This window comes from Ixodes scapularis, unplaced genomic scaffold, assembly GCF_016920785.2.
Source record: "Ixodes scapularis isolate PalLabHiFi unplaced genomic scaffold, ASM1692078v2 PGA_scaffold12__126_contigs__length_90152505, whole genome shotgun sequence".
Classification (NCBI taxonomy): Eukaryota; Metazoa; Arthropoda; class Arachnida; order Ixodida; family Ixodidae; genus Ixodes; species Ixodes scapularis.
This window is the reverse complement of record NW_024609838.1, coordinates 32,627,925-32,655,662: the sequence shown is the minus strand read 5'-3', so window position 1 is coordinate 32,655,662 and position 27,738 is coordinate 32,627,925. Positions and strand designations below refer to the sequence as shown.

General features: G+C 44.5%; 1 protein-coding gene across 1 annotated transcript in view; it reads left to right on the top strand.

Moving 5' to 3' along the window:
• LOC8039344 overlaps positions 1–8,080 on the top strand; it is a 58,961-nt gene extending 50,881 nt beyond the window's left edge. Inside the window, exons 14-17 of the mRNA XM_042289278.1 lie at positions 1,919–2,066; positions 3,587–3,881; positions 5,361–5,494; positions 7,805–8,080. Of these exons, the coding sequence (XP_042145212.1) occupies positions 1,919–2,066; positions 3,587–3,881; positions 5,361–5,494; positions 7,805–8,020 (793 nt within the window). The 3' untranslated portion in view covers positions 8,021–8,080. The remainder of the gene's footprint in view (positions 1–1,918; positions 2,067–3,586; positions 3,882–5,360; positions 5,495–7,804) is intronic.
• The last annotated feature ends 19,658 nt before the right edge of the window (positions 8,081–27,738 follow it).

The following is a 27,738-nucleotide window of genomic DNA, read 5'->3' as shown; positions in this document are numbered from 1 at the left end:
TTGCTGATAATGCAATTAATGCAAAGGTGCAAGCGAGCTGGGCAAGAATGATGATTATAATCCCTGGAGAAAGGGAACAAGGGGGACAAAGGACAAACACAAATCACCAAACACAGCTATTTGACTGGTGTGCGACCGAAAAAATCCGCCTGGTCCTCGCATCGAACCAAACGGAGAAATTGAGAGGTCCCTGGTTCGATACCAGGATCAGGCGGATTTTTCGATCCCGCACAAGTCACCTAGCTGTGTTTCGAGAATTGTGTTTGTTCTTTGTCCCTCTTGCTCCCCTTCTCAAGCGGTTATTATCATCACAATGGTTTCCGCGAGATAACAAACATTTTGGTACCAGCGGTTGTGTACAAACCAGAATACTAAGATTATGGAAGCATCCGACTTAATAATGATCACTTTGCTGAATTTCCACGCATGGTGGAATGATATGCATCAAACCTTTAGCAGGAAGAAATGACAACAAAAACAACAAGCGAGGGCTTAACTCAGCTGGAAACGGGGCTTGCGTCGTTGAGATCCATGCTTCTGAACGTGCGTGCGTAGCAGACGATGCACGGCGGTATCCCCGCTTTCGCATGCTCCCTATTTCGGCCGCACCTTGGCGACACGGTTCGATCTCGAGGCAACTAATGCTTGTTTTGACGAAAACCCAGCGGTGTCTTTCGTTTGTCAGCTACAGGGAGAGAAGGAGGAGGGGGAGAGGAGGAGAGGGGGAGAGGGTGATGCGTACGACGCTCCCATAGATCCGAAACGCTGAGGTCAGCACGAGTCAACCTGCCCTCCGCCTTCTCCCTCCCTCCCCATTGCTGACAAACTGAAAGACACCGCCGGGTTTTCGTCAAAACGAGCCTTTTCGTTTTCATCAAAGTAACGCGCAAAGCAGGCGCGGAGCCGCGAAACACTCCCTAGATAACAAGGCCATAGTGTTGAATGAGATTGCGTCATCAGAGAAGGCAAACGCTGGACACAGATTGGAAACGAATGCCGCGTCAGCGCTCGGCTTCGAGTCAAGTTCGAACTTTGAGCCGAACGTTGACGTAATCGTCGTGTCCGATCTTGGGCCAGCGTTGGCCTTCTCTGATGACGCCATCTCATTCAGCACTACGGCTTTGTTACCTAGGGCGTGTTGCGCTGCGGCGCGGTGGAATGCGGACGCAGTGGTGTCACTAGGGTCAGCGGCATCCGGGGCGGTAGCCCGACCACGACCCCCTCCCCCCCCCTCCCCCTTTCACTGCCTCACTGCACTCCTCTGGGTGCTGCACCCAAGATTCCCCCCCCCCCCCCCTCCTCGCACTTGTGACGCCACTGTGCCTGTGTGCAGAGTTGCCGCATGGCTGTCGCCGGTTGTTCTTCGCTCTGGGTTTCCGTAGTAGCGGTTCGAGGGCTGTGATGTGTGTGTAGTTGAAACGATGGATGCGGTTCTCTCCACGAGTGATATGGATGGCCGTATCCACAAGGGCGTCGACGTATTCTGACAGGCAGAGAGTACAGAGAAGGGATAGAACAAGTTACAGGAAGATCCATTGGCGGACACTTGGGGAATCTGTTAGCATGATCCTTGGGAAACGCCACACACGTTCTTCTTTGGGAAGCGCCAACACTGACCCCTTAGCGAAGCCAAGAGGCAGCCATAAATAGAGGGAGCAAAAGAGAAAGCCAAAAGAAAAAAGTGAAGGGGTCAGCGTTATCGTTTCCCAAAGGGAGTTTCAAAGGGTGATGCTAACGCTTTCCTTAAAAATCACCAAAGGATCGTTTTCTCTCTCTCTCTCTATCTCTGAGCGCTCGGCTTGAGGTTTTTGGGACATCCTGGCGTCTCCTCTTTGAAGCGAATTGCTACACTAACCACAATCGTCTTTCATTTGTTAGTGTTTTAATAAGTAGGCTATGTTTATTTTTCTTATTCAAGGTGCCCTGTAGACCTGTACGTTTTCCCCGAACTGCACAAGGCCCCCGATGGCGCCCTGGAAGCGGAGTTCTACGCCTTCAAGATCCCAGACTCCAACCTGCTCGTGTTCCAAGCGACCGTTCGAACATGCCGCGGTCCATGCGAGCCCGTAAGTACCCGCATATTTTAAGAGATTATAAAACTCGACGTCAATTACTAATCGCATGGCTCTGGTAAAGGCACCATAGCTACTAAGTTAAATAGAAAAAGGCTACATCCTAAGAGTGGGGCCAACCTCATGATAAACGGCTAAACTGATCCGTCAAGGTTGCAAACTTGTCGCATAGAGTTATCGAGCCATTTACAGGATACAAAATATAATTCCCCTCGTGCTCGTTCAAGCTTTTGTTACAAATAGTTGGATATGATATGAATTAATTTCCCTATACTGATTGTCACTAATTTTCGTTAAAAAAAAGTTATCGGTATTTTTTTTTATTATTTCATTATGACCGAATAGAAGTTCTTGCGCTGTCTCAACCCCAAATGACAATAGGCCCACTTATCATCCCACAATATATAAGAGAATTCTACCAGTGAATGAAGAGTAACCTAGTTCATGTTCGTATTTTTGTTTTACATTTGATTTGTAATGATGAATAAAACTAGCAACGAGAAATAAATTCCCATGTGTTGCCATTGTACACTGCAGGTTAAAGGACAGTGCACACTCCTGGTGCTCTTTGCGATCTTGGTAATACGTTGTCGCTCTTCCTTGTTAATGATTCTTGCATTTATCTTTGAAGCTGATCAAAGTATATACTTACGCTGAAAGTAAATTAAAAAATTAAAGAGATTTACAAATCTCTGTAATGCGAAATTAGAGCGCCGCTCTACAGGTATTTTCATTTTGCGATATACTGTGCTAAACTACTTGAGAAAGAGATATCTATACGTACACATATAGATCACTCTTATCAAATACTGGTTCTGCTCCCTTGTCCTCTTCCCTGTCCTCTTCCTCCCTCATAACCTCCTTCCCCGTATCCTCCCCTCCTCCTCCTCCGTACCCTCCCCTTCTCCTCCACACCCTCCCCTCCTCCCATATTTTCACCGCTAAATTTAACAGAAAAATTGACGCGACGTGACCTCAACAGCAAATCAGTTTCCCCGCTAAAGTTAGCGGGGAAAAGGACGTCACATGACTTGTCACTTCACCTAGGGACAAATTCCATTTCTCTGATAAATTTAGCGGGAAAATTGACGTCACGTGACCTCAACACCAATTCAATTCCCCGCTTAATTTATCGGGGAAACTCAATTGGTGTTGAGGTGATGCGACGTCAGTTTCACCACTAAATGTAGCGGGGAAACTGAATGCGTAGTCTCGCATCATGGGAATTGAATTGGTGCATAGGTCTGTGGCGTCCCATAATGCAACGCGCGGTTACGCTGAAGGGGAAGCCGACGCCGCTATACGCGGAAACGGGCGCTTAAGAGCTGCGCTCTAAAAACAAACGCCTGAAACTTCTCAAGATGTGGAGACTTTACGCTTGGTCAAACCGTCGTAGACGAGTATCCATTCACAGGGACACTCTGAAAAGTTACCAAGCTACCATACAACGGATGAAAGGAATGACCTTTCCCATTAACCAGACCCTTCAAACCATCGCTGACAATTCTGCGCAGGTCATCTGCAGCGACCGTGGACGACCCGGGACCTTCCCGTCCTGGGGCCGTCGCAAGCGTGCGGTCTCGAAGCAGCTGGGAGGAGGACCTCAGGTAGCTGTTCCGGTGGCACTTCCCGTGATGAAGATGAACGCCTCGTCCAGTGCTCCTGCTCCGACGAGCCTGGAGTCGGTGATACCTTCCCCGAAGAACTTGACCAGCGCCAACTCCACAGACGACGAGGCGGAGGAAGTCCGGGAGCTTCTGCACGTTTACTTGTCCCGTGCCGACATTCCTCACGAAGCACCCTCTGCGCGTAAGAGTTTTTCGCAATCATTACCGAAACTATGGTGTTTGAAACGCGTCTTTTACAGCTGTGTCTAAAGTCCTATCCCGCCCATGCTTCAAAAGTGGTCACGTAGTAGACAAAAACGACTTCACAAAAGCCGGCATGTGATGTTGTTGGATGTCGCGATCCTGGGGGTTGATGGTAGAAGTCTCAACAAAAAAAAGCACGAACGAACATGAATGTTGCTGTCCTCGCGGAGTTCCAACTCCTGGTTGCCGAAGCATTCCGTGGGTTGTCAAGCTGGAGAAGACCTGCAGGAGGACAGGTGTCTATCACATCCATCATTGTTGCTGTCACACCATTAGGATTGCGGCTGGCGACAACATGACATTTTCATGATGTCATCAGACGGACAAGGAACCACCTTTTTTTGGGCGCGGCATGAACACACAACTCAAAGACGCGTTCCAGGCACCACACCGAAACCTAAACATAATTTTCTTTCACGCATGAACAGACATTGTGAAGTCCAAACGCCAAAAATTGATTGGATTTCACCCGAAATGAAGTGTAACTGGGGCTTTCTAGGCGGCTAGTGGCCACTGAAAAAATTACCCTGGTTCAAAAAATTTATCTTAGGCCAGACGGACTGTTTAAACGGTCACCAGTCACCTATAGAGCGCAAGTTAAGCTTCATTTCAGATGGAGTTCAATTTATTCTTGCGTATGTTTTCTCCACCTTGGGAACTTCGCCTAAAATTATATGTTTATTGACTCCCACTTGTGAAGGCGTAAAGTAGCACGGCGTTATTTAAGAAAAGCATTCAAATTACTGTGTTAGCGCCTGACGATAGTGGGAAGTAATGATTTCCTATCGTTCGCCCGTTTTTGTTCAGTCGAGGCTAACTTCTCCCTTCTTGCATAATTTTATTCATTAGAGCAGAGGTGCGTGCCCTCTTATAATGGGTCAGAGGCAAGTCTATACATACTTTGCAAGGGAGGTTAGGCATACGCTATTTATCTCCTTATCTCCTCCTGTCACGTTATTAAAAAAAACAAATGAGCTCACAGCCTCCATATAATACTTTCAAAAGAGTAGCTAAAAAGGAGAAACACGGTAACCCTATGATCGCCATGACTGCTGTGTTACTTCTTTTAATTTTGAAAGAAATAAAACATTTATTAAAGTTGCAATGAAGGCTAATGTTTTTTTTCTTCTTAGTGTCTGTAGGGGAAGTAAGATAACAAATGGGTAACAAACATGAAAATGCAGGCGGAGCGTGTTGTATATGTAGCTCTCTATTTCCGTGGATTCGCGATCATTGAGTATTCCCAAAAACGCTCCAAACGAGATAACTATTAGAAGTTATTAAACACTGCTAACGGTTTCCTATTTTTTTTTTTCTTAATAAAGGATAGAATAACATTTTACAGTCATGTCCGCGCTTTTATTTCCTGTCGAATATTTATACAATCATCAAACGATGGCCGTGTCTCCTCTGCCAGTGTACAAGAAGCCTACCGTCTGCGTCGCCCAGTCCGGTTACTACGCACTTGTTACAATGCTGGCCCTCCTGATTTGCGCCCTGGTTGGAATCGCTCTCGGTGCAATGCTGTTTGTTCGTCGAGTCAAACTCCAGGTAAGAACTATACCGTTTTTCTTTTATGTTGTTATCTTGCCACCCATGCTGTCTGTTGTTTTGAGGTACAGCTGCAACGGAAAAAGAGTAACACAAGTGACCGACGACCGGAGCTGCAAAATCGCGACACGCGGGGCTATTGTTCCCGAGCGCGCCGATAGCGAGAGTGCCAGTCACGTTCCATGTCTCAAAGAGGGGGGGGGGGGGGGGGGGGGGGGGGGGGGGGGGGGTGGAGGGGGGGGGGGATGGCCGGCAGAAAGCAGCCCATCCGAAAGCCCTCATTTTAACAGCTATCTTGTCTCTCAATTTTCTGCCGGCCACCCCCGCGTTGAGACATGCAACGTGACTGGCACTCTCGCTATCGGCAAGCTTGGGAACAAGAGCGCCGCGTGTCGCGATTTTGCCGCTCCGGTCATCGGTCACTTGTGCTACTCTTTTTCCGTTGAGGCTGTACGTTCGTGAACTAATAGACCCTAAACATATGTCCGCGAATATGGAGTTATTTTGCCTCTGAAGAACATGAAACAAAACTTGTTCAATCAATGTACATATACCTTTCAAAGGAAGGCTTTCAAGGGGTACTCCGGAAATATTTATTAGCTGTTCCAACTAACTATATACCGGGAAACACAGGCCTTTGCCGTTTCCGATATGCGATTTAGTAACGCAAAATCCAAAATAGTTATCGCGAAATCGATAAGTAAAAACGATGCCAAAACCAGCATTCGAATATACCCACGTTTCTCAGTGCTGTGACGTCAGGGGAAGGCAGGCTTGCAGGTCGCGTGGGCAGTCTAAAAATGGACTATGCCAAGCATTTGTTTCGTGCTGCTGCGGAAGCGCTGGAGCGAGCTTCCAAAGCATTCATTTGACACTACAAAACTGCTTGTAATCAGTTGGGAACGAAGTCTACAGTTGAAAGAGTGAAACCCTACATTCCCCTGACATCACATTTTCATTGTTGCTGGTAGAAACTTTTACTTTCAAAAATGCGGTGAGGACTAAATTGTAGGTTGTGAAAAAAACGCTGAAGTACCCATTTAACCCAGTCGCCAGGGCAAAAAATTCCCAGTCATAGGTTGTGGATGTATGCACTGCGTACCGAACCTCAAGCAAAAATCGTAGACAGGAGCCGAAAAAACAAAAGAAAACAAAAAGTAAAGACGTAAACACTGGCGCACTCGCAAGTAACATGTATTGAAGAAAAGAATCCCTTATATAGCTGTGAAAAAACCTTTCGTCACGACTTAGGCACGGTGTAGACCCGTCTAAACCGTGCATAAGTTGCGACGAAAGCTCTTTTCATAGCTATATAAGGGATTCGTTTTTGTTGTTTTTTTTTTTTTTTTTTTCAATGCGTGTTAGTTGCGAGTGCGCCAGTGTTTACTTCTCTTGTCCTTGTGTTTTTCGGCGCCTGTCTACGATCATGTACCAACTGGCCCAAATCGCCATATTAACTCAAGCAAAAAGCTAGTAATACGAATGCTCAGAGTCTGAACGCAATTTACTATGCGGTGAACAAAAATAGTGACACGCAGAAGACGATAATTTGATTGATCAGGTTCGCGAATGCCCGAAAGTGAAGTCCGCGAATGCCCTGCCTCATCTTTTCGCCCGGTTTTTAAAAATTGCCCCGTCATGTCGGGTTAATTATTATGTTAGCTAAATAATTGATGGCTCCGAAAAGAATTATTTTCTGCGGCCCTTTCTTTAGTGCTCCGCTTCTGTCAGCAAAACAACAAACACAAACTTCCAGATTACTTGATCGGTAGTGCACCCTTCATGCAACACTTGTTTGAGGCCTCCTTCAGCAACTGCACGTGGGCCTCATGTTTCTAATCAAATTTTTGTCGAGCGTAGATCTGTGCTAATGCTCACCGCAGCCTGATGGTCCCTGGCTAATATGTGGACAGAGAACTCAAGAAGGTAACTTGGTGTACCTCTGTTATATGAACGTATATTAGGTATTAATATCAGTTCAGGTACCATGGAGCACTTTCAACTATTGAGTGCGTACGCGTGCCTCTATTATGAATCTGATACCAGGTCTTTGTAAAGAAATGACAATACGTAACATGGATTTACAGCAAATTGCCACTCCCGTCTTCTCCTATGATCAGTTTCCAGTCTCTTCTTTTGTTCGTCAGCTTTTTTTTTTTTTTTTGTTTAGTTAAAAATTTACGTTTTAAACAAAAATAAATTGTATGCGGAAATCTCAGTGTCCAGTCCCTCCTGTCCATTAAGATGCTGTTCTTAGTCGATTAGATTCAAACGAAGGCCTGAGTATTCCACAATATTGTTTTCCCGAAGGTAAAGAACACCCAGGCAGACCTGACATCACCCAGCCCGTGCAACATATACGCCTCCCAGTTTCAAGCCCCGGTGTCTCAGTTCCAAGCCCCAGTGTCGAAGTTTGAGGATCCCAGCGAGCCCATCTACACAGACCCTTCGCTCTTCGAACGCTCCAGGTCCTTGCGGAGCCTCACCGTCTGCAATGTGGGCAAACTCAAGGGGGACTTCGACTGAATGCTCTTCCCCGTCCGAACTTTGGCGCGTGGCCCTACGTGTATAGCTACCCCGTGAAATTCTTTCAGTCCCTTGACAAAAACTGAAAAATGATGATCGTTTTTTTTTTTTTTTTTTTTTTTTCGCTGTGCTTTGCACGTGCGCGGTGTCGTTATTGTCCTGGTTAGGACAGGCTTTGAGAGCTGATGCGGCCATCACTGACGTTCGAGGCACATTTTGCAGGATCGTCCCTCAAGGAAGATTGCTGCACGAGCTGGGGTTTTCTTAAGCTTCTACGAGCATGGGTTTATGTTTTGTAGTATGTGCTTTTTTTTGTAACTAATGAACGTCCGGCTGTCCTACTAACATTTATTTGTGTGTGTGTTTGTAAAAACCGAGATTTTATTCATGTCAAGCTAGATGATTCGTGTGTGCCTGCAGTATTTGCGTAAAGAGTGCTGCATTTTACGAACCGTATTCTTTGTGTCTTTCGTTCTCTCGCTAGTGTTTCATCCTCTCCCCTCGTAAGGGAGACGATGCTGAGTTATGTTTCTTTTCTTTTTTAAACCCCTTCTGTTTTCATCTCAGAACCCTTGCCATTAGGACATCTACATCTACATTAAGGGCTAGGACATCTACATTGGGGAATGTTTACCTTCTACGGAGGCCCTTGGTACTAAATTTCTATAATTTTTACGCTGGATTTTATTTTTTTAGAGCGTAGCTTTTAGTCGCCCGTTCCCGGGTTGAGCGGCGTTGGCGTCGGCGTAACCACGCGCGTTGCATTATGGGACATTTTTCCGCTAAAAGCGGAGAAATGTTCCCGCTAAATTTAACGTGAAAATCTTCCTGCTAACTTTAGCAGGAAACTTTTCCCGCTAGCTTTAGTGGGTTAGGTTTCCCCACTAGCTTCTGCGGGGAAATTGACGTCACGTGACCTCAACACGACTTCAGTTACCCCGTTAAATATAGCCGGGAAAATGACGTCACGACTTCGTTTCACGTCACCCATGAACAATTTCAGCGGCAGGAGTAGAGGAGGAGGAGGAGGAAGAGAGAGGAGGAGGTAAGGGTACGGAAGAGGAAGGTCATCCCCTCCGTACCCACTCCTCCTCCTCCTCAAGAGCTGCGCTCTAATTTTGCATTACAGAAATTTGTAAACGTCTTTCTTTCTTCTTTTTTTTTCTCTTTTTTTTTTTTACCGTCTCGCCGCAAAGTTGGAGTAGTCTAAGCTCGTTATAACAGACCTTGATTTTGACCAAGATTTTGGTCTGCTGTTAAAGGAGTATGTTGTGTGCAAATATTTCATTTCATTCCATTTCATTTTATTACCTCAAAGGCACTCAACTTGCGAGCGCATTACATGAGAGGGGAAATTCATAATATACAATTACAATTTCAAAACAGTATTTTCGCGTATATACTATTTACATCTTAGAATAACAAGCACAAAAATGCACTGGGGAAAGTGTGCACACTAAAGAGCAGGAAAAAGAACACATACATGATATAACATTGCAATTTCATATATTGCGATCATAATTGAATGGGTGTAAACAAACTTTCACACAAAAAAGATCAAGATGAAAATGCACAAATATACAACAGCGTGCAAGGCAAATAAATGTCAAGGTAGAGACCGCTTACTAACAGCTCATTCCAAGGTGCTGTTCACATTTTAATTTATATGCTGCTAGGTTAGTCTCCGATACTACTTCGTATGGCGTATCTTTCCAATCTCTAATGCACATGACAATAGGCGATGAGGAAAATAATAGTGTGCGTGATTTGGGCTGCTGAATCTTGAGTTGGTGATCCGTTCTGTGTGATATATGGGAGGGCGGTTCGCAGTAAGTTAGCCTAGAAGTTGATGCGCTATTGAAAATGGTATGAAACAGACATAGCTGTGACAGTCGTCGACGTTTCTCAAGATAATGTAGACCGGCATTGTTTTTAGTGACGTGACGCTAGTGAATGGAAAATAGTCAGAGGTAATAAATCGGGCTGCCTTATTCTCGACCGACTCCAGTCTATCTCCAAGCTATGCCCTATGAGGACTCCAGACAGCGCTAGCGTGTTCTAGTTTTGGAAGTAGCAGCGAATTGTAAGCAAGCAATTTAGTGGACGGGGGTGCGAGAGATATATTTCTTTTCAAGAAGCCAAGGGTTTTATGCGCACTTGCTACCATGCAATCTACCTGATGATCGAGACCAGTTTAAAGTTTCTGAAAAGTGGGCACCAAGGTACTTGTAAACAAACATCCTGTTAATGTCACGTCCTTGGATAGACGATCTACTTGGCGATGTAGAAATGTTCAGGTGTTAACTTTTTGAGACATTAATTAATATTCCTGAGCCAGTCGGTGCACCAAGTTCCAATCCTGTCAAGGTCATTTTGCAATATTAAATGATCGGATGTATCGGATATCTTTCTGTATATGACACAATCTTCAGCGAAAAGTCTAATGATGGATGTTCATGAAGAAGGAAGGTCATTTACATATATTAAAAACAAAAGAGGCTCGAGAACGCTCCCCTGCGGTACACCAGACGATAATCAACATTGATAAGAAAGAAAAGCGCTTATTTTTACGGACTGAGTTCTATTAGAAAGGAAGCAAGCGATCCAGTTAAGAATGCACGGTTCGATGCGGAGTCGTGATATCTTTAGGAGGAGGCGACTATGTGGAACAGTATCAAAAGCTTTGGCAAAGTTGATGAAGATGATATCGGTCTGGTGATTGTCACGAGTGTTGACATGAAGGCCAGTAATGAACTCGAATAGCTGGGTGACACATGAGTGATCTTTCCTAAAGCCAAGTTGGTTTGGAAACAAAAAGTTGAATCGATCGACTTGAGCGAGAAGGTACGTGTATATGACGTGTTCCATGAGTTTACAAAACACACTATTGAAGGATATTGGTCTATAGTTGGTAGGATTCGATGATGGGCCAGATTTAAGGATAGGTGTTATTTGAACATGACTCAAATCGGCAGGAACAATGATAGAGTCGAGGCTTGGCTGAAAAAATAGTGAAAGAACTGGAGATATCAAGTCCCTTGTTACTTTTAAGAGTTTTGAAGAAATTTGATCTCCACAGGGACAGATACCGACTCTTAGGTTTTCAATGAGTTGGGAAATACCTTGAGGTGTAAAAATTAAAAGGGGCATAGGCTCAAGCTGTCTGAAAGAAAAACGAAAGAAGGCAACGGAAAGCGTTTATCTGTAAAAACGCTGGAAAACATCTGTAAAAACGCTGGAAAAAAGTTGTCGAACGCGTTGGCTGCGTCGCCGTTCGATAGTGGCACGCCATACTCATCAGTTAGACCTGGGTGGGCGTCCTTTTTCTTCGTATTAACGACACGCTAAAACTTTTTGGGGTCGGATCGCAAAGCATCTGGTAGTGTCTGGCCATAAAATTTCCTCTTGGCGTTTTTTACTTCATGCTTGCACGTACTTGAAACAGTGTGGTAATTTGTCCAATGTAGGGATGTATTAAACCTCGTAGCATTCTGAAAGAGCCGTTTCTTTTTATTCAGGAGAGTCTTTATAGATCGGGTGAACCATGGAGAGGCCGGATTTGATACGATTAAAAAAGTAGGAATGTGACGTGACAACACTTCTTGAAGTTTACTTCTGATCAAGCTCCAGTTTTTATCGACAGAGCGTGATGCGGTGGTTGCGCGTGTAGTCTATAACGAATTGAGCCATAGCTGTGTTTATGTCTACAGTGTTTGCACGTGAATTGTCGTGAATTTTTTTCCCAGACTTGGTAGAGCGTTGGACAGGGAAGGCTGTATTGACAGAAATAATCTTGTGGTCACTAATCTGGTGAACAATATTGACGCCCAGCACGCACTGAGGATGTGTAGTTAGAAATAGGTCTAAGATGGCGTTATTTCTTGTGGGTTCAGAAACCATCTGGTGAAGACCGTTGATACCTAGAGTTTGAGGAAAAGCGCTGGGACTGAAGTGGGTTAAGACAGTTGTCATGGAGTTGAAAACTCGACCAATTGATACCGGGAAAATTCAAATCTCCTGCGAAAAGTGGGTGATTAGGAAATGATTTAGTTATGGTGCCTACGGAATTATAGAAACATTCATTGAATTTATCATTCTGTAAATTCGGAGGACGATAACAAACACCAAGGAGCAGAATTCGGAAGTCCAGTTGCAAGCGTACCTACAACTTTTTGATACTTCGTTTCAGCTTCGGTGTGAGCGCGGCCGATGTTATGAGCCGAAGGGCCAATCAAACAGCGAAAGGGGCACAACGTCATGGCGTGCTCCCTGCAGTTGATAGGACCAGCCGGTATTCGCCGTCTTTCTGTGCGCGCTCCTCCGCCGGTTAGCCCTATCAAGCGCAGACAGCACATTATGACGCTGCGCTTTTTGCGCTGTTCGATTGGCCCTTCGGCTCATAACATCGGCCGCGCTCGGACCGAAGCTGAAACGAAGTATAGAGGCGAAATGTTTTCAATGACCGAGCAAGTAATATCCTCTATGACAGCGATAAGAACGCCGCCTCCTCTTTGCGTCGTTCGGTCTTTTCTATAAATGTTATAAGTATTAGATAAGTTCGGCACTGCTGATATCGGGGCATAACCAAGTCTCCGTTCCAAATATGATATCTGGTTGACAGCTTACGGTGATTTTTTCAAATTCTACTTGTTTTGAAATGATGCTTCGAAAGTTGGCTACTAAGAATAATCGGGGTAAGTGTGCAATATCAGTACTAGAAGTTTGGGCAAGTCATTCGTTGGAAGCGCTAACTGGGGAATGCCCTCCGAGCTGAAAGTCAGTTTGGCTGGAATAGGAGTACACATAAGTCTGGTTGTTTACGTATAGCTTATCAAACTTAATTTTGTACCTTGTTCCTTCGTCTCTGTACACAGAAGCGTACTCTCGCAGTTTTTGTTGCACCAGCCTGGTTTTATCGGAATAATCTTCCGAGATCGACACTTTTGGTGAAGTTACGTTTTTCAGTTTGGACGCATTACGAAGTATCTCCTCTTTACTTTTGAAGTTTAAAAGCTTTACAATGATCAGCCTATGGAAACCGTCTCTCTTGCGACCGATGCGATGCGCTCTTTCCACCTCGCCCAAGTTCACCCCCAAATTTCTTGTTACGAACTCACATATGATTGTCTCAGCTTGGTTCCAAGTTTCATTATCGCTCTCTGGTAATCCCTTGAAAATAAGGTTGTTCCTCTTTAACCGATTGTTTAGGTCATTAACAACATTTTCGATAGACTCTGGCTAATTTTGCAAGGCAGCAGTGTTTTGTTGAAGCTCGGCCAGAGTTGAATTGACCGTGGTTAAGTTCTCGTTGATGACTTTAATCTCTTCCACTTTTTTTTTTTTTTCAAATTACCAACGCGGTAATTTGGAAGTTGAGTCAATGGTATGGAGAGGAAAACCAACTGAACTTCACAAATCGGTATGTTATATCCAAATGTATGTTGTGACTAGGTCTGTTGTAAAGAGCTTAGACTGTATATGGTTACTGTATACACCCTGGGAGACGTTCTAACGTTTTGATCCTATCAATTGCCTAAGTTTGCTTCAAAAACCCATCCTCTCTCAAAAAGAGGTGTGAGGGCACTGTTGTCCTTCTGTTCTGTGGAAACGTCTGGACTGAGCATGAAGCCCACATAATATGCAAGTTGCACCGTGACACTACTTGATGCGTAGTGACTGTTCAATGTGAAAGACCTCCCATGTTTTACGGTAAAACGCACGCGTTGGTTCTATTGCGTAGGATCAAAGAAAAACTTACTCTTAAGGCAATGACAAATTGTACTAGTGTGGTACAAACTTGTGATCTTGCTCAGATGTTTTCCCGCTATTTTTCTAGTTATAAGCAGCACGAATCAATACAATTATCAATCGCGTTGAGACCGACAAAATTAGATTTGAAGCCCGAACACCTTGTGCTCGGATGCCGAAACCCGGTTGAACGGGAACATGTCGTCTCTTTGATAACGGCACCCCTGCGTATCAGTCTTGTCTTCGTGAGGAAAGGCATGCGATGTCCCCTTTCCAGTCAAAATGTCTTTTTTCTTCTCGTTGCTGTTCAGTCCTCTGGTGATTACAGCGATAGCCATTCCGTTAGAAACAACTGACAGTTCGCGATTGGCGCTATCTGAACAGCCGAGCGGTAAACGTAGTGTTCAGATCTTGGAAGTACTTTACCTAGACCTGTCCGTTCTCTTTGTTCCTAATTAGACATGCATCTACAACCCTACAAGCAAGGAAGTTGTCCCGAGCATTCTTCACTGAGGTAATGGCACTACTTGCTTATTCAATTTATCCTCGATTGGCTTCGTTTCGACACTGATACAATTCCTGCAATGTGGTCTGCACTGACTTTGTGCAGTACACAGTCAGGTCTATCCCCCCCCCCCCCTGCTTCAAGGGGGGGGGGGGGGGGGGGGGGAGGGGGGCGGTTATGAGGGGCTGAAATGTTACGCGACGTTTGGTCGCCTCAAATTTCGGCAAACTCTTTTTTGTTGTGACTTTTTGCATTCAGCATACGGGACACAAGGGGTGCTGTTTGAGAGAAAGAGGGAGAGAATTGTTCCCAATATGCAAGGTACATTTCGTGTTTGATTTGTTTTCCAGTATTCCACCTGGGGATGTACCCAGCACAATTATTTTGGTAAAATACGCGAATGCAAGTGTAACGAACTGCTACATGTCTCAAACCTTAACTTTAATAGTTTTTGTTTTTATTATTAACAGCGTTTGTGTAACAGAAGTCTCCTTCACTAGCAACAAAGAACATGGAATGGAGTTTAGTTCCCGGTTTTGATGAGCGTGTACATTTATCTGCGCCCTTGAGCGTGTTACTTAGCATCAATTTTTGTGTGTGTTTATTCTTTAACACGAACAGTCAGTCTTGCCTATTTTTTCTACCTATGTTTCGTCCCAAAGTTACACATAAGATGGGGCCCACGTGGGCCACAGTCAGGTAGATAACATGAAAGCAGAGAAAAATCCAATGAGCACCAGGCTGATTGTCTACTTTATACTTTACGATTTCTTCTTTTTTTTTTGGCTTTCTTGGACTATCGTCAGGGATCCTGCACTTTTTCCTGTAACTCACTCTATTCCACGGAACGGCTTAAGCTTTTGCGCAAGAGATCCTAGAATTGGCCGCGTGATAAGAGAAACGATAGATGATAGGTAATTCTGTTTTTTTTTTCCCTCAACCAGCAATTAGGTTGCCAGCAGTTAATAGCAAGAGTGGCTGGCACAATAGAACACCATATATCTCACCACCTTGTGAGAAAAGACTTTATCAACTTGATATCGGCCAGATAAGACAATCAGAGTCCCAACGCGTCTTCTTTACTTGTACTCTTTAGAGCAACGACCTAAACCTCTCGGAAGGTTTCAGTCAAGTGCGAGAGCGACAGAAGTGTTCCTGAACGCCTTTTACTTGCTTCTCGCGCGCTCAGTAAACTACCAAAAATGGCGATATCAGGAACGGTTTTCTTCATATAATCTGTTTCATCTTGTTTCAAATGCACCTGGTTACACCCCAATATTATTTACTCATAATTATAAAAACGTTAAGACTGAGACTGAGGAACACATTAAAAGGCTTCAATCTCGGATTTTTTCTACGTTAAAAATTGTCACCAACTAACTTGTTTTTAAGTATCATTGCAGTTACCCTTTCGCTGTGCTTAGACTTTGATTCACCTCAAGGCAAGGGGTATCAAAGGCCTAGAATACACATAAACAAGAACATAAATACCGAAATAGAACGGTCGCGGCTCACTCGTTGAACTTGATCGGCTTAGCCGATCAGAACATAAGCACAGAAAGATAAGAAACGCAGTGACATGGCGCTTTTTGCGCTATATGATTGGCTTCGTCGGCTTGTAAAGTCGGTTGCGCTCTAACCTAAAAACGCTGTATAGTGTTTCGAAGCTTACCACTCTATTTGCTTGCTTATTCGCTATCTATAACCTTCGATAGGTATGGTGCGTGTTATTTATACCCCTACTGTACAAAGTAACGGTTCACATCATTTGTGTGAATCTGCACATTTTATGACATATTTTAGCTTTACTTCTCCGTCAGTCAAGAGGGTACAGACCTACCATTATGGGAAGAATACTTATTTCGACGCAATCTATGTAGGTTCCTGCTTCCAATATCAGTAAATCTTCTGCACGACATGTCATGTACTGTCTCTGGTGTTACAATACTGTATGAAAATATTTTAGATGCAGTTTTTTGTTCTTGTGTGGAGCCGTACATTGTTTGACTGAGTTGACTTTGGCGGTGTTATAGCGACTGACCTTTTTCGAAAATCCCCGAAGCCCCCGCGCGAAGTACTGCATGCTCCTCCTTGCCCCCGAAGGATCTGCCACGTGACACTGAATAGAGTGAGAGAGAAAAAGGACAGCGGACTTTGCTCGCGCGCTCTCGCCCGCGTTTCTCCGTCGCCACGCATCGTCTGCTACAACCGGGGGCTGTACCTACACTTCCCTGCACTCTTTTTGGCGTCGCGGACTGCGCTGCACGTTTTGCAACAGGTTTGACCTGGCCGTGGTTGAGCTATGATAGGTCTAAAACGATAAGACTCAATATATGTATATTACCTGTCTTCTTTACTTGTATTCACCTCAAGAACAAGAGTAAAAAAATTACCGGCACCTCGCAGAGCATTATTAATTTTCCCTTTTGTGTGGAACATTGGGGTGTGTGTAGGTGCAGTTTAGATTAGTTATGCGTAATTCTATAAAGACGTACACGTTTCAAAAACCAAGAACAATTGTTTATTCCCTCGTACAACCAAATCTTGCGAGGACCACATCGCGCAGCGATGAACTATGCGTAAAACTTGTTTTTTTTTTTTTGATTCGATGACGAGTATGAATAAGCATATGCACGGTGTTTGTTTTTAATCGCTACAAAAATAATAAAATATTCATTAGTATATAGATGCTGTTTTCACTGCGAACTTGTATACATTGCTACTGGTGGACATTATGTGGCAGGCTAACCGTCACGATGAGCTGCTTAATAAACTCATATCTGTTGACTCCTTGGCTGAGTTTCTTGAAATTGCAGGCTGGAAGATCGTCAACTCATAACTAGACTAAACGTCTTTTTTTTTTCCAAGATCGTTAACATTTTTTTTTATGCTACTGGATTTTGAACTTTTACACGGAGTAGAAACTCCGTGTTCTTCCCCCCCTAAGGCACAAGACGGTGTTTACAAAGCCTCCTGCGTCATGGTATATAGGAGACCAATAACTACGTTCGTACAAGGGAGTCTTCGTGCGCTCTTGTTAAGTGTGATTATAACTGTATTTCAAGAAAGATTGCGATAAGGAGAGATCTCTTTTCTGAGAGATTGACTCTTGCAGTTCGGTTCACGGACTTTTTCTTCGACAAGCAGTAAGAGCTCCCTCAAGTACTGCTTCTAACGCTAGATACACTAAAAGTGGAAAAGTCGCGTTATGTTTATCATCGTAGAATTACCCGAGACTTAGGTGATAACAAAAATCTTTGTCCAGTTGATATTCGCCTGTTAACAAGCTTGATTCGGCGTTACCATGGTGATGAAATGACTTTTTTTCTTCCTTTTCCCCTTTTTGCCAACAAAACGTTATTGGTGCACACTCGGCTCCGACCATTCTTAATACGGAAGAAATGTTTCGCGAGTAGCCACGCTGATGCCCCATCAACACTGTTTCTTGTAATGTCATCCAAGGCTCCGTTTCTTGGAGTTTTGTTTGAAACTTGTGTATCAGGAATTATGATTATGATTATGATTATGCGATTATGATAGAAATAAAAACTGTGTGAGGGTACAAAGTACCATCCTTCTTACGGTGGTGCTGTATAATATTTTAGGAGATCATCATATCAACTCTATACAGGAATATGATGATAGCTCTTCGCTTTTACAAATGTAGTGATTGCGGTGGATTTTTTTTTTATTTTTTTTTTTTTTATGTGACGATGGTGGCCATTTACAAAACGGAACTGTTTTTAAGTACATTATGCATTGAATTAGCCCCGATGGTTCGTAGCATCCTCTGCTGCGCATCGTGAGGTGAAACATAGAATAGTTGAGAGCAAGCGAAATCTAAATGATTTCTTAATCTTATCCAATTTTTGATGTACCCTCGGAACGCTATCACCTGTTGTACGTAGTCGTCGATTCCTGTCTTGCCTAATCGTGCATAGATAATCACCGGCACACGCTGACAAAAACCAAACAGACAACTTGATAAGAAATCAGTCGTTCAAGTGTTCACGCTCCCGCAGCTTTAGTAAGGAGTGAACGCGAACAGATCACAAGTAGTTTCACCTTGTCACGCAATTCGCTCCTTGCACGGCTGTGCTCGTCGCGGGGGGGTTTGAGTTCGCATATTTTTATTTTATGGAAGATCGCACGGCACAACAGCGTATCACGCCGTACATTCTCGTGTGAGTACTTCGGTCGCTCACAACTCAGGAAACGCGGAGCATACGGCAATTCCCGAGCGTCTTATTCTCGTTCCAAAACACGAAGCCATTGCGCAGCGATAATAATGAGACGCTCGGGGCTTTCCACGCCCTGAGCTTTGTAAACTTTCAGTATAGTGATTTTGAGCATGGCGTACACGAGCAAACACGGGCACTGAATATACGTTTTTGCGTTAGTGTTGCGTGTTTCACAGTGCGCATGTGCAAAGCCAAAACCCGCGGTCTTTGATTGGTGCATGACGACGTCGAGTATGCTCAGCGTGGAACATTCATCGCTAACGCAAATGCGCAGTTCTTGCGTTCGCTCGTATACGCGGTACTAAACTTCCCTTTCTATCTCGAACAAAGCGCTCCAACCGCTGAGCTATCGACGCAGCTGGAATTCGTTCTAGCTACACTGGTATTAAGCTTCGTTTCAAAGTCTTGTCGATGTTAAAAGAGACCTTTTGACGTCGCCTCCCTTGGCCAAAAAATAAAAAAAAATGTAACATGTGGTACTCCGCTACGCTGCCTCCCTAAGCAACGAGAGAGCTGTTGTTGTAATCCCATCTGGGCAGACCCGAGCGCCGACGTCACTCGGGACTCTACAGGAAAGTAAACACCAACGGAGCAAAAAAGAAATATATCATGTCCCGGTGGCAGTTGCGAAACAATAACGGAGGGAAAATCAGGTGGTCGTTTTGTGGGAAGTGTTGAATAGTATGTCATGTAGGATAGAAGCGCAACGAAGGGAGACATAAAGACATATTGCGATCTACCGCCTTTCAACGGTATACGGACCAAGGAGAAGTAAGTTTTCTGCTATGTCTGTTCGTATTTAATTTAATTTCATTTATTTTTCTCTCGGAGGCCCGAAGGCATTACAGAGTGGAGATGGCGCTGTAATATAAACACAAAAGTAGAAGAAAAAAACAATAGGAAGGCAAAAATACAAAATTAGAACGAAGCATTAGTTCACAAATTAATACTAACAACTCCAAAAATGGGCAGTGTTCGTATTTGAAACTATGACTGCGGGAAGGCGATTCCAATCAATTCATGGTTAGAGTGGGAAGGGGGCACTCAAAGTAGACATGCTGCAATGAGGAATTTTAACGTTCAGTTGATGAACGGCGCGTGATGATACGGGAAGATGGTTCTGAAAACAGTGCTTGGCGAAGTGTTGAGTCAGAGCGATACCTCTTGTGAAACAGACATCGGCGAGATATGTTTGCTACGAAGGGAGAGGTTAGGTAAGGATAAGAGCTCGTTTACGTACTTGGGTCTCACTACGACCGACTGAGACAAGACCGGCTTTTAAGCCTCTTGCGACGTAGCCACGCGCAAGTGTGTGAACGGGCCTTAAATGCTCGTTCACGCAGCTGCGTCGACCGCGTTTCGCTGCGTTTCGTAGTGCAGCACAGCGCATGTTGCGGCTTTCTTTTCTATCTCTAAAGCTTTCAGCAGTTCTTTTTTTGTAGATTTATCAACCCCATTCTTCAAAATCTTGATACACTCAAACATTTGGCTTACACATGCAAGTTAGAGAGTGTAAAGGTAGGTGCCCTCCCGGAGTTCACCTCAGCGACAACGCGTGCTCGCGGTCGTTGACACAACGCCCCATCTGTCCGATATACGCTCGACCACAACTCAACGAAGTTCAATACACCACCGCCACCTCGCACTAAACGTACATTGCTTTGTGGTTGACTGTACATTTGGTTAATTTCTCCCCCTATCAGCAGTCGTAGAGCATAGTTGAGACATTTTGCAAGGAGCCGAGAAGACGACCGGTATCTCATACTACGCCGCTATCTTTTTTCATATGATGGGAAAACCTATCTCGATAAGGTCTTTTGGTGGTCTTTTGTTTGGTATCTTGTTTGGTCGCTCCCTACATTGTTGGAGTCCTATCTTAATCTTTTGAATTAGCTTTTCGACCACAGACTGCAAAACTGATACTGGGTAACCCGTAGTGCAAAGTCATTTTAATTGCTACCCAAAGCTCTCTTGAAGCGTATATGGTAGCATGTTTTTTTTAGGGCAGCTTGCAGGCATGATGACACAACGCCCCTCTCGATGAGCTTGAAATGAGCCTGAATCATATGGCAAAAGTTCTTTCCTTGTGCTGAGACCATAGGTCCAACAAACGTGAATGTTTTGAGGAACCTCAGACTCAGGTTGGAGGAACTGCCAAAAAGAGTGCAATTCTGTCCTTCAATTGCAAACTTCTAATCGCCAAAGAAAGGTGCTTGAAAGCATCCTACACCGAAATGCATCTGGTGTTCGGTAGTTTCTCCTTCGGAAAATAATATCAATAGTTCGTCTAAGTAGCTCTGTACAGGATTATAATAGGCAGAGGCACAAGTACCAATGACTTGAGGCTGCGTTCCTTAAAGCGGCGGTCACCCTGCTGATACATGATAAAAAAAGAACAGCCTGCAGATAGTGTCTGCGCCATGTTTCTTCCTGATAAAAAGCCGTCTGCAGACCTTCAAACCATACATTTTCATGAAGCAAACACGCTTTGAACAGACTGGAGGCATATCCGCATGACAATTCTCTCATCCTGTCTGCAGATCGTGTGCTTTGTATGACCTATGAGAAGTGGGACTCCGGCTTAACAGTACCGCGCGAGTAAAATCTAAAAAAAAAAAGTATGTGAATTCGTTTTACTGCAGAATACGGAAGTCAATTACGACAGATGTGACGGACTCTGGTCTGTCACCTTTCTTCTGTCCCTTCTAATTTATCTTCAAGTTTGCTTCCAAATCTCAGGGTTTAAACATCATGATTAATATAGGGTATCCCGCCAAGTTACAAAGTTTAAAATACACCATGAAAAAATCTGTTCTTGAAAGTTTCTCTAACGCCCTAAGAACTTTCCAGCTCGTGGAGAGCGGTTTCGCATCAACCAATATCATCCCCTAGTGAACTGTACTCCGTGTCACTAGTTGTGCGCAGCGCGGGCGAATGCAATGCCAGGCGAAGAGAGAAAGGGTGAACACTAGGAAGGCGGGAGGGGGGGAGGGCAATGGACAAAAGAAGAGCACTGGGAACGTTGGAGAGGAGAGGATGTTTCTCTCCTCGTCCCCAGCCTTCGTAGTGCTTGCCCTTTCTCCCCTCGCCTGGCTTTGCCTCCGCCTGCACTCCACGCAACTAGTGACACGGAGTATAGAAAGGCCACTGGGCGATGAAGAACTTTTTCGCATCCAAAAAATTAGTTTAAAAGTATCTCCTATAAGTATTCCACAAGGAAACATCTTAGGAGATGTTTAAAATCACTTTTTAGGGCGAAAAATATAGGGAAGCTGAAGAACCCTAAAAGGTATTTTATGCAAAGATTTGTTTAAAGTGTACTATTAAGCTCGGAAAATTCCATGTCCGTCACTTGGAAAACGTCATGCGCAATGTCACTGAGAACATCGCATTGTTCTGCCTAACCATATCCTGATCGATCTTCGTCAATCACTGGGCTTCCTAGATAGTTCATCGCAAGTGGCTGTCCCCGTGTTTTACAAACAAAAAAGTGAAATTACAGGGGTTTTTTTTTTTTTGTTTTTTTTTTCTACATTGCACTTGTACATTGGTGGGTTGAAGCAAAGGCTAGCTGTCTTTGTTTCCATCCACTGTCTCCCTCCGGTCAGAGAGAACAAGAAAGCCGTCTGCTCCTCGCATAAGGTCTCGCGTTCGAACCCCGGATGTTGGCGTTCGGCGTTCGAATGCGTTCGAGAACAGTGGGTAGAGACCTGGGCCGCTAGCCTCTGCGTCTACCCTCTACCATACTTTTAATCGGAGCTCGGCGCTCCGACGTCCCCGCGCTCTTATTTCCTCCTCTCCCTCAGTTTATCACCGTATAGCCTTCGATGCGAGTCACTTTAAGAGGATATCGCAGCTGAATTAGAACCATTTCGAACCATTTCGAATCATTTTCTATTCGAAATGGCTATGCGGGTGGTGCCTCCTTACTCGTTCGGTCTGCAATAGTCGCGAAAGAATTCCCCCTTTAAAAAAAAAATAAAGAAAATATCTCTGTTTTTTGCTCAGCTTGTCTTTGGACGCTTGACCTAGAAAAGAGGGTACTGGGGAGGGGGGGGGGGGGAGAAAGAGTTTTTTTTTCATTATTTTCGGATTGGCAGAAAAAAAGACAAATCCTCCTGAAGGGCGAGGCATTGTGCGCCTTCGCCTGCTCCGTCCGTGTTTCGCAAGTTTGATCTAGATGCGGGAAAACGGATATGTTGTAAAATACCACAGGTTTGAATTTCCCTGCGTCGGAAAGCTCCGCAGAACGTATTTCTCTCTCTCAAAGATTATACTTCCACGTCAAACAAAATCAATTCTTATTTGATATTATCCACATTACATGATGTACGGAAAGACGCAATGCCAAAAAGATACAGCTTGACTGTTAAGGTATACTGTAATATCCTTTATTTGCGCGGGCCTGATTTTTCGAAAATTGGGCGGCGGAGTCATATTCGCGACTATTAAGTTTCGCGAAGTTTAAAGGCTGGAAGTCGTCTCTCTTTTCTATAGAAATGTTCGTGTCCCCTAAAGTTTACGAATTTTCCTAGTCACGAAATTTGCGAAAGTTAGGGGTTTTCCAATATCATTTATAAGCGAAAAAATAAAGTCTTAGTTGATTTGTATAAATTATTTCATAGACCACCGAAATTTTGTTTTATTTCCAAGTTCGACCACGGAGCAGAGTATACCACAACAGAGTCCTCAGTTAATCGCTGTTGCCTCAATAAAAGTGGCTTCAAGCGCTAAAAGGTAATCTTTGCTTAGACATTTTAACCCTGGAGAGTGGGGACAAGAAGGACACTTTACTTTTATGGCCCCAGGGTTCGTACACCAATAACAAGTTCAGTCACGCGCAACCATAACTAAAGGCCAATACCAATGGGGAGAAAAGATACAAAAACAATCACTGACACACGTTGTTTATACGTGTAAGTTCCTCTTACTGTGAGTGTACAACGTTTTCTTGGTATTGGGATTTAGTGGCGTTTGCAATTTGCCTGCACTCTCATTCTTCATTCAGGTCAGTAATATCGCAACTGGATGTTTTGAATGCTGAATTTCAGCAATTACATCTTCCAACTCCTGAACGCAGAACCGCTTCGTTTTAAGCCTAGCCCACATGGCGCGTTTTTCAGTGCGTCTAGACGCGCGTCTCGGCTTGGCGCGCGCGCTAAGCAGGACGCGTGCGCCCAGTCAAACCACACGCAGCGCTACCGGGCAACGCTTCGCGTCTGCGTTTCCGAAGCGTCTGCCCAACGTAGCCAGACGCGCTTAAGAAACAAAATCAAATTTTTAATAGAAATCGCGCGGTAAGTGATGGCTACATGCCGTAATATTTAGTTTTAGTGATAGTAAGCACTCAATTTTATTACAGCAATTGCAATGAAGCTCAATTTAACTCATTTTCATCCTTTTTAGTGCGTACGCTTCATCCACGTTTCGATACGCCATTGGTGCCATTGGCATCACCATCGCCCGCGCCAAAACATTTACAGCTGGCCGCTGGCCGCTACATAGGTTACGTTGTTCCGGTTTTTGCCGGTAGTATTAATTTTGTACCTTTGTCTCTCGGTGTCCTTGTATTCTTTACATTTGGCCTGCCAGAGTGCAGGACGCTTTTGTACTTCGCTAGGTCCTCTCTGTTCCGCTGAAGCAGCGTCAGCCTCTCCCGCGGAGCAGAGAGGATTCCCTGGACTTGTGTAAAAGGTATGATAAACTGATATCCTCGGGGGGAAGGACGTAACTACCCATGTTCGCCCTGCTGCTAGCGTTGGCGGGGCTTAAAAGCCGTTTTTATGTAAGGCCGCGAGCGTGCAAATTTTGTAAACTCCGCGCGCGCGGGTGTGTGTGTGTGGGTGCGCGCGTGCGCTCTGCCTTGGAATGTCACAGGGCTGCTACCCGTTTTTGTGTGTGTATCTTTCTGTTTTGAGTGTTTTTATTTATTTTCCTTTCCCGTATCCCTTTCCCTACTTGGCGGCGGGCTAGCAGGCCCACCTGCGTAAGGGTCTCAACCTTTTTGCCTAGCCTCGCACGCTGCCGAGTGGGTATCGCAATATGTGCGAATAAAAAGTATTATTATTATTATTATTATCGCCTTTTTCGCGAGGTCCGTGTCGAAAACTACAGTCCTACAGTGGCGAAAACAGTAAAGAAAATTCAAACGCTCCTTGCAACTAGTGAACACGGCGGTTCATTCGTTGTTGCCTTCTGGACGCAGCGCGAGACGCGACGCGTGGACGCAAAATATCTGGCTCCTCCAGATACGCCGGAATGCGCCTAAAAACGCTGCGTTTCGTCCCGGCGCCGGAAGTGACGTCAAAGCGCAGGCGCAGACGCGACGCAGACGCGGAGAAAAGCGCACCATGTGGGCTAGCCTTTATCGTTTGCCGGTTTCCGCTCAAATCGGTGTCGCCCGCATGTAATGAGATCGTTGCTGCCGTGCCTCATGTGAGTTAAAAATTTTCAGCTTTACAAAACAGTCCTAATGCTACATGGCGGGTCATTTTGAAACTCAATGCATGTTTTTTTGTAATTAAGAACTCTTACCGTACATCCTGAAGAATTGGGTACAGATCGATTTCCGCCTAAAACCCGGTAAGGACTCGCCTCGTTTATATACACACACAGATGTACGGAGCTTTGGTGATGTCACGCAGTCCCGACACAAAGTTGCGGGGAAAAGTGCCTCAATAGCAGTTAATTTCCATTTTGCGCTTTGGGTGAACCAAGGCTCCCGAAGATATGTTTTCCCAATTCCTCTCGAAGACCAGCACGGCACGGTGCTGTTGTCGAAGTCTACTGTGTTGCCGAAACGTCGTGATTTTGCTAATTAAGTTTATGTCTAGAGTTCTTAATTGCCGTTTATGTCGCTTTTTGACCAGGCAGGGAGCTGTCGAACCTTTAACATTGTACACGCATGTACGAAAACATGCGCAGTCATACACACGTGCACGAAAGCGTGCGTATTCGTACATCTGTACTCAGAAACAGGCTCACTCAAACCGATATAAACAAAAGTGACTTTAGGGACATCAATATCATTTGGGGGTCTAGCATTCGCAATTTCGCATTGCTTTTTACGATGTTTCTCTTTGCCGTAATCTTGTGTATCATTAAAGTTTGATTAAGTCAGGCAGATTTTCATTATCCCAAAGAGGTTTTACCTGTATAAGGGTTCTAAAGCTAAAGCGAGGGCACAGATGAGCTGATTTTAGCTCGACATTCAGTAACCTAGGAGCAGAGGGAAAAATAGGACGAACGACACAAAACTCAACAAACCGCTAACTTTCTTATGAAGCCGAGACATTTTTAAATAGGCACACGACCTAGCCGAAATACACACTTACCGTTAAAGAGAACTAAATAATTCCGCAAAGAAATGTGCAACTATTAACATAAGAACAAAGATAACCGAGGAACCCGTGCTCCTGGGTTATTACGTCTGTCACGACTGTCGGGGAAAGAGAGAAAACAGTCTAACCAACCAGTTTGAAAAATAAAAAAATAATAAAAATGAAGTATATTTACAGAGAAGGAAAAAAGGTGAAATGAAACTAACACACAAGAGAAAGAAAAAATGTATATTCAGAGTTACGGGCACAGAAGGAATTCACTCTCAGAAAAAAAAGGTGTATTATTACACCCCTTGTCCCAAATAATACACCCCAAAATTTCAATTCGACGTACAGCGCCTCATAATCGAACAGGCGGCTCCAAAGTATACGAGGGGCTTGATAGCCGTATGGTACGACTTATTTAGATAGCTGATGTACGTATTATTGACTACAAAAAAGATTATCGGAGTTTTCTCGGCCGCGCTGCAAAAGCTTCATGTTTTCTTTCTTTGGTCTTTGATACGTGCTTTAGCAATTTAATAAGTTATATTGCACCGTTATCAAGCCCCTGGTAAAATTTCGTGCCGTCTGTTCGACTCTAGGGCGCTGTACGTCGAAATGAAGTTTTGGGGTGTATTATTTGGGATAAAAGGGTGTAAGGTGATACCCTTTTTTTTTTTAGAGTGAAACAGTCAAAATTGTCTTATCATCTGAGCGTCGCTAGTGGTTCCTCCAATGTAGAAGAACGAAACTCTCTGGGTTAGCTTCTCGGTGCCTCGAAGCGATGCCGAGCTGTATCGTACGAGGCGACCGAGCTTGTCGGGAGTTAGCACCTTGGCACTATGACGTGGACAGGCCAGGGTTCAGGTAGCCACCGTGGCCGTCCGTCGCGGCTCTTCGGACAGCTCCGAACGTCTCCTCGTTCTCACGGGACCGCGTTCCTTACGCGTCTTCCTCCTTTCTCTCATTTTTTGACGTTATCATTGTCATCACCGCATGACGTTCCCACCTCGCTTAGAGAACTTCATCCGACAAAGATTTTTCGAGATGACGACCCTGATCGATGCACTGTCGTAGTTGGCGATGCACACGCGCACACACACTCCTGTAATCTGGCACACAGACACGTCCGTTGACAGTACGCAAAAAAAATGAAAGTACGGGTAACAAATATTACACAAAACACTAAATCAAGAGACAGTCGGTCACACCCACACTTTTATTGTGCTCACTCTTGTCCGCTTGTCAAATACTGTCCCCATCACGAAAACAGATCGCGCTTATCAACTTGCCAAACCTCAGTGTGGTTAAAAAAAATTACAGCATCAAGAAATTAACTAAACTATCGGTTCTTGGAGACTGTAACGACAAAAGAGAGCAAGAACACGGAAATATATTCCCGCGTCGCTCCGAACGGTTTCACCTGATTTCTTATATCATGGCTTCAAAACAACATTGACAAATTAACTCTCATGGTGACTCAAGAAGTCCCCTCCAACATTACCAGTTCCTTTACATATACTCTACCTGAAAGTCTGAGTTTCGTAACGCCAAGCTCCATCGCATTACGCGACTGTTCGCGTATTTCGTCGCATTCAAGCACTCTCAAATTTCCAAAGGTCAAAACCCGTCCTTCGCAGGTTGATAATGTCAAACGACACTAACTTCAACGACTTATCGTAGACGTTGTGCAGAAAGAATATTTGCCTTCTCTGCACTTCGCCACCGTATGTTGGCTAACATCACTGAGCGAACGTGTTTTCTGGAATCGCTCTGCATACCAGGCCACAAGAACCCTTCTGGCGCCGGTGCGAGCGTGCTCTTCATACCTTGATAACCTGAGACGTTCCCCTGATGTGCGCTCACCAAAAGGGTGGACCTATATTTAGTTGGCAGAACCTA